At 39.6% G+C, this 8,089-nt stretch overlaps 1 protein-coding gene across 1 annotated transcript in view; it reads right to left on the reverse strand.

Moving 5' to 3' along the window:
• TRPC7 (transient receptor potential cation channel, subfamily C, member 7) overlaps positions 1–1,037 on the reverse strand; it is a 67,033-nt gene extending 65,996 nt beyond the window's left edge. The window contains exon 1 of the mRNA XM_010076802.1: positions 267–1,037. Within this exon, the coding sequence (XP_010075104.1) occupies positions 267–1,019 (753 nt within the window). The 5' untranslated portion in view covers positions 1,020–1,037. The remainder of the gene's footprint in view (positions 1–266) is intronic.
• Between the last annotated feature and the right edge of the window lie 7,052 nt (positions 1,038–8,089).

Genomic DNA, 8,089 nt, shown 5'->3' on the forward strand with positions numbered 1-8,089 from the left:
AACTAGAAATTCTAAGCAATCACAGTGTGCAACATGAAAACTCCAAGTGGTGATATCTCTGCTATAACATGCAGTATTCAGTTGCAAATATTTATTAACTGGCAAGTGCACAGTGCTCTGGATCTATGTGTAGTTAACACATCTGGCAGTTTCTGTCACTCCTGTTTCCTCCCCTACCCCCTCAAATGGCAAACAAGCCTGGAACAAAAATGTAAAACATGCAGTACTATGAACATCCCCAGGAAAAAGGCACAGTGGTAAATTACCTTAAATTCAGTTTCAATGTTGGCTAGTCTGGCCAGTTCATTGCTTAGCTCTAAAGCTGTGAGGACAGGGTCTTCACTGGAAAGAGACAAATAAGCAGCACTGGCTAATCCTTTGTAGGCGTTCATCCTCGATCGAGAGTGACTAAAGGAGTCTTTCCTCTGCTTCTCAATACACTCATTGCACTTGCAAAAATAGTCATGTGGCCTTTCAATCCGTGCGCCTTTTAGAAGTAAGATGTGAACAATTTCATACTCCTGGCAGTGGGCAGCAAGTATGATAGGGGTAATGTCGTGGGAGAACCGGGTTCCATCTTCATCGTAAGCATAAAAATCATCATCTCTCAGTTCCTGCTCAAGGGGGCTGAGTGTGAGACGTTGTCCTTGTGCAAAGGCTGGATGGTTCAATATTGCTTCCACAATGCGCACGTATCCTTTACTGATGGCTAACAAAAGCGCATCTCCAACTCGAGCGAGATTCTCCTTTTTGAGGAGGAGCTCCGTCACTTCCAGATGCTCATTCCCTACAGCTAACTGAAGGGCATTTTGTCCCATATAATCAACACAATTGAAGTTCAAGGTTTTAGATTCCTCCAGCATTTTTCGCACAACGGGAATGTTGCCATATTCTGCAGAATCGAGAAAGCGTTCCTCTTCTGCAGTCAGGCTGGTGCCTTTCTCATTGAACATGTAGGCTGGGCCCCGGATGGCCTGCCTCCGGCCCTTCTCCCGAAGGGTTGTGTGCCTTCGATGCATGTTTTTATAATTGCTGTTTCTCAACCTGCAGAAAACCAGAAAGGAAGCTTGGTTATATTCTCAGAGAATCATAATCTCAAGTAACTTGAAATAAGGTTAGAAATGTCTCATTGTGATCAGGTCTTACTAGTTTTTCATGATCTGGGCCAGTTATTCAAGATCATTTAGGATACCTGTGGAATAAAGATTAGTTTTCTGAACAACAGACAAGTTGTCTTCTGACTTGTACACCCTTCTGGATTTCAACAAAGATACAGAGTGCATTGTTTACATTCTTAACTTGAGAAAAAAAAAACCCAAGTATGAACACATTGTTTTCCATTTTTATTGTTTAGAACTTCATTACACAGTATTTAGGAATGATATCCCCAACAGCCTTGAAAAGCACAGGAATAACTCGTGATTTAGTGTCACATCACTCCTCAATAAGCATCTTTCAGAGAGCTACTGCAGAAAGACAAGAACACAGGTATCTGACCACACACAGGGCAGATCAGAAAGGGTCATTAGCTCCCTCACTGATTATGTGGCTGAAATGCCTTTGCTTGGAGTTGGTGGGATGGAGACAAACTATTCTTATTCTACCTTCTCTGGAACTCCCAAAGAAACCTATGCTATGTGCAAGTGGGCTCAAGGGGGAGTAAACACACCTTTGTATGAAATTAACTGAAATCTAGTTGTATTTTCAAAACATTCATACTTTCCATTCAGTGCCATCTCAATGTTGCTCTTCTTTTTTAATTTTATTGCAGTAGTCCCTCTTTTAGAGTCTAAGCACGTGGAGTTAATTGCCATCCTAAGCCCACAGAATGTCTATCCTGAGTAAAAAAGTAAAAACAACACCTGTTTCACAAAAAGCATTTGCACTCAGTCCAATAGCAAGCCCTAAATCACTTGTGTAAAATTTTCAGGAGCCTCTAAGCTGCAGTGGGCAGATGTAACAAATAAGCAGGTGTTAATGATCAGTAGGTGGCAAAGGTTCATCCTTCCACACTCCATCTGTTCTCCAAGTCAGTTTTGACCTTCGGTGAATGAAAAGTTTGTGTGTTGCTCTGAAAAAGTACTACTGGAGTTTGAAAGTGGTGTCATGAATGACGAGAGGGAAAGGTGTCAGGAGGCAAAGTGGAGTAGATACATTGCCTTCAATGATACGTAAGAAAAGAGTAATGGAAACAAGCCAAAAAAACTCCTGAAAAACAAAGGGTATCAGAAACCTAAAATACCTAAAGTGCCAGGACACAGAAATTCTCAGGGTAGCTGTTCTTGTGGAACTAACATGTACATACACATCTATAATTTTAATTCATCACTTTTTTTGCTGATCTAGAGCAGAAAGCGGGTATTGAAGAGTTTCAAACAAATTTTACAACAAATTTTTAACAGCTACATTAAAATTTAAACAAATCCTAAGAAAGCCATTTTGTGGCTGCACATGGCTGAAAGAGAGGTCCATGATTAAGAACCTCTCCCCATAAGCTTTGATGCATCAGTATAACTTAATAAAAGCTGGAAGAAACTGAATATATCCCATACTCCACGGAGCAATAAAGTAGTTGAAAATTGAAGAAGTGTATAGAGATGAGGGACATAAGAATAACGAGTTAACGGTTAAGTAAATTAATTCCCAAGATTGCATTGTTTTCTACAAGAGAAAACAATAACAGTTGAAAAAAATTACCATTAACATATCTAACACTGACAGGGAGACAGAGGTCTCTAAAGCAGCAAAATGCCTGGGGTAAACTTTGAAGTCAACAGTACAAGTTCCACTGATTTCAGTGGAGTACAAATTTTGCAAAAATGTATGCATGTGCACACACACACAACCCCCCCAGCATTAGCTTTCATCTCAGAAACAGTCTCAGTGAAGTCAAGAAGACTAACATGTGCTTAAAAGGAAGTATTTAACCATATGCAAAAGTGCTTCTCAGAACTGGAGCTCAAGTCTTTAGCTATTCAGGACAGCATTGAAGTTCTAAACCTGCACTTAAAGTAATTCTGAGTTCAAATAAGGATCGTATATACAAATAAACAGTTCTGAAATGGGACTGCACTAAATGGGGACTAATAGGACCAGAAAGCACTTTACATATTTGCAGTCTTGGGATTTCCTGGATGTTAAATTAAACCTCTTTAAATGTTCAGTGACCTGAAAAGATGAGCTGGTGACAGCTTAAGCAACCTCCAGTAGGTGCTCAGTGATGACCCACGAGTGTGGCAGGATTTCACATGCCTAAATATTATAGGGTAGATAATTGCAATAACTACTTCAAGCTGGAGGAATTCCACTGGGCTTTTCTGATGTTCAAAATCCATATATTTTTATGTTCTGAAAATGTTGTATGGTAAGACATTTGGCAACCTTATATTTGTAGTTAAATTTAATGGTCAATATTGGAAGCAGCTGAAAAATATGGAACATTTCCAGCAGTGAGGAATCTATTAGGTATGTTCCTAATGTCTGAGTATAATTCTTGATAATTTGTTCTCTTCTTAGAAAGCTTTTCTCTCCTGATATGTTATTACATCTAAATAAGAGCCCACATAGGTGGGACAGATAACCCTACAATTACACCCAAAGTAAACATAAAACAATAGAAAATATTACCACTGGCCCAGTTCTAAGATTTTTGCCCTAGAAAGGAGGTTAGAATTTAACCCAGAGCTAATTCGCTCTGGTGTGTTGTATATGTAATCACGTGCCAAAAAAAAAGGACCTTCATTTCACTTTCTTCGGTTCAGAGAGAGCGCTGGTTTCACGCACTTGTTTCACACGCTCTTTCCAGCAACAGAAATTGCATCAGAAAAAAGAGGAACCAGAAAAGCACACCTGCCCTCTGAAAGGATAATTACTATAGAACATTTATCTTACAATAAGTGTTCTACAGGGATGTCTCTACAGCACAGGGTTGATCTCCACTGCCTGCAGGTAAGGGCAAGAGGACCATAATTCAGAGGGCTTCACCTCAGACGAATGATGACCCCCAGCCTTGCTCATGAGCAGAGAAGATCAATATCTCAGCTATTGCACTTTATCATCTTTATAGAGAATAAGAGACGAATAAAAAATTATACTTTTAACTTTGAATAATTTTACAAGAAACGCTCAGCTGTGAACTCCTGTTCTGAAAAGAAAGTTATAATTATGTTTGACCTGAGCGATGAATCGTGATAGAGAAGTGGTAATGCAAAGAGTAATATATGCAGGAGCTGAAGATCTCAGAGACCAAACCCTACACTGTAATGTCATGACAGTACTTGGCAGTTTTTTCTAGCCTGCTTTTCAGTTATGTGCAGACAGTTTTAGAACTAATCATATTTACTGAGTATGTGTAATGTACTCTCTTAAAAAGAAGCAATTGTAACGTGATTGCATTTATCTCCCCATTTTTGTTTAAAGGTGCTTTGCATCGAAATGACTCTGTATTTGCATATTTTATTGAGATAGCTAGTGATCAAACTCATCAGGCACTGCAATTAAATATTGTGTTTTTCCAGGAAAGAATGCCAATGTATGCAGTGCTGTTTGAGAGAAAATGTTATAGGAAAAGAAAACAAAAAAATTTCAGGGCTTAAGCGCTGCTTGCAGCAAAGTGCATCCAGCTCTACACAGCTGAAGGAGGCATATGATGTCTGGACTCCTGGAGTGAGTGGGGAAGGACAGAAGTTTCTGAAAGGTGATTTAGCTCTTAACAAATCACCCTCTGGGAGCATCACAGTTTCTAATTAAAGTGGCTCAGAGCAGGTCCTTGCAGCTTGCACTGACGGTACTGGGTGCTGAGACTCTCAACATCTGAAAAGGGAACAGGGCGTAATATGAGATTGGTTCTTAACGTGGTGTCACTGAAAACACTGTTGAAGCTGAAACTCCTTTTTTTTTTGCAACCACACTCTCTTAACTGGTCTGTGGACATGTAGGATGTTAGACATAGGAAGGAAGCTGGGCTGCTTCATATTGAGCTCACCCCAGCAAACATCCTTTCTCCTTGATCCTCCTCCCCACAGCGCTCCAGACTACCCCACACAGGACCTCCTGCTGCCTCTCCAGTCCCACACAAGGACCTGTGGAGGGGCAGGGCTCCCATCTAGAGCTCAGGCTTTGAGAAAATGTTCAAAGGCCTAAATGCTTTAAGAGGATAAATTGTAGTTTTTACACTTGGCTTTGAACCAGAACTTTAAAAGCATGTGGGACAGGCTGAATAGCATCTGCTTGAGTTTTTGAAGCATGTGCAGTCTGAATAGGTCTTGAAATCATTGTGCATTAGGTACCATGGCAATTTTGGAATTCTCAGGTGATGTCAACCTTTACTTGTCTTAAAGCCTAGAAATTGAGCAGGGTGTTCACAAAAAGGCAGCTTTAGGAACCTATGGTTTCTGGCTACACTTTGGGTTTGCTTTCACTCACTGGAGAGAGATTGGCAGGAGTCTCCTTGTGCCCTTCCAATGGACTCCTTTGTCCAGAAACTATGGAAAAAACTTAGCATATGTAACCATTACTATGCCCCACGTTGGGTAAAGCAACCATCAGACTAGGCTTTGACAAGACATTCACTCTGTCTTGTTGAAAAGGAAATTTAAGTTTCTGAAAGCAGCTTTGAAAGCATTACCCTTGGTTCCTGCAGAGCCTCAGAAACTGTCACATTGACACTTCACTTATTATTTTTCTTTCTACTTACATCAATATTTCTAAAAAGAATCAGGGCACATAAAAGCTGCAGACTTCCTGAGGCCTCTTTGGAATTGACACAGCTTTTATACATCAAATGGACCATTTTCCTCTATTAACCCTTGCTCCCACACAGAAAACCTGATCATCAAAAGACATGCTATAAACATGAGCAAGAATCAAGGAAATTAATTTCTACAAGCAGATACAAATTGATATAGAAATAAATCAATTTAAAAGAGTAACTCAAATAATTCAGAGCAAAAATAGTAGGATGTTACAACTTTTAGCTAAAAAACTTGCAACATATTTTGAAGCAGATGCCAGATTTCAGGTCAGGAGCACAGGCTGAACTCAACTGCACACGGTTTATTGTCCTGTACGCAATAGGCTACTCTCACATTCCAAATGTTGCATAGGCATGTATTACCAGAGCTCTCTGATACCCTCTCTTCCTCCAATATCTTAAATAATCTTCGAAATCTTACCTTAAGTCAAGATGTTATCGTTTAAGACAAAAGTTTTAAGTATCGTTTTTCACGTATTGCTGACTTTCTATGTCCAATTCAGTATTGTTTGGTGTGGTTGCTCTTAATTAACAGCATCTTACTCCAAAGTTTTCTATGCTTTGAAAACCTTAAGTGCCATTTTATTTAATGTTGGGATGTTCAAAACACTAATTCCATGCTGTTAACAATATGGTAATTCACCTACATGAAAAATTACATACATATTTAGGGACAATTAATAGATTTTTTTTTTTTTTTTTTGCTCTATTCAGGCAGATATTCATTCACTTGCAGAGCAGTCATATGAAACAGTTCCAGGAAGTAATATCCCCTCCCTACCATTCCCACTGCTCATATAGATGAAAGAAAATGATAATTCAAGGTCAAACTTCGAAAAAAAAATCCTCTCTCCTTGTGTAAGTACAGGTACAATCGGCAAAACCACACCTTTGCAAATCCCTTTAAGAAATGGCAGCACGAGATATATTCAGGAAGACAAACCAGGCCTCTCATGTCATTAAAGGATGCTGATGAATGATACGCGTTAACACTCTAATCGTCTTCTTGTCATGAAGCATAACATCTGAGGCCAATAACCCAGACACATTGAGGACAGACCACCAAATATTTACCAACATCTAAATTTTCATGTCCTCCCTGATGTCTGTTAGAAAGGAGGTGGCTCTGCTTGTGGTCTGAAAAAAAGGAAATAGAACCTGGCTTTCTGCCAGCTATCTTTCAGAAAAACCCATCCATTGCTTCTCAGTTGTCTCACCCTCCTGCTTCAACATTTTCTTTCCCATTCCAAAGCAATGTCATTCACTAATACAAGATGCTTTATAGCAGGATTTTTTACAGATTGTAAAATAAACACCTTGGTTCTTGTGTTAAATTTCTTCTCGTGTTGTAATACATGTACTGTTTCAGGTTTTTTTTCTCCTTCCTCTTAATATATGGTTGTGAAGATGACTGATTATTACTAAGATATAATAGAACACACATGAGACAGATATACCAAAAAATCAAGACTGTTTTCACATTCTCTCCCATTGTCCATTCATTAACATGTTTGGCCACCAAATGAACTGCCAAGACAAGAATGAGACAGACCTACTTTTTTTTTTTTTTAAATCTGGCTTTGGGAACTAGGAATAATTCAACCTCACTGCTGAAGCACTTCAGAACTCAGGCTCAGATCATCCTGAGAACACAGCAGAGGAACACCTATTCATTCATAAATTTTTACTACTGACGACAGCAACAAATAATATTTCTAATTATGCAAGCAGGGGGCAGTGTAACGCTGATTTTCAACATGCAGTTCTATCAAAAAGAGAAAGAAAAAGCTTTGAAAAGAATTGGCAATCTCGGTTCTGGCTGTATTTCCTTTTTCCCTATTGCTGCACCCTTTTAATTGCTCACTTCATAGTTATTTCAAGACAAAACCTGAAGAGAAAGACTCTTGACAACTGTTAGACCCAGCAAGCTGCAACAGGCATGATACAGTGTCCTGTATTTACACCTCTCATTTTTCCTCATTTCACCCTGACCACACTGTTTCCAGTAAAAACAAACCCTTAAAAAATCCATCCAGCTACAAGAGAAGACAACAGCATGATTCCAAACCATGTGGCCAGTAACAAACAACAAGCCCTTCGAGGTACACTGAGACAAAGCACGTCTGTACAAATTTTAAGGGTAGAAAGCCAAACCAGTTTCACATGCAGCCACCCACCTCACTCACGCCAGCCCACACTCAGGCTTGTAGGAGTCCGAGTTACACCGAGACACCTCTAACCCCAATAAAAAACTTCCCAGTGCGCAACTAGGGACCAACATCAGACCCAGGGCACTTCTCAGAGGAGCTGAAAGGAGAGCCGGCTCTGGAGGAGGCA

Source organism: Pterocles gutturalis, unplaced genomic scaffold (assembly GCF_000699245.1).
Source record: "Pterocles gutturalis isolate BGI_N339 unplaced genomic scaffold, ASM69924v1 scaffold3578, whole genome shotgun sequence".
NCBI classification, from domain to species: Eukaryota; Metazoa; Chordata; class Aves; order Pterocliformes; family Pteroclidae; genus Pterocles; species Pterocles gutturalis.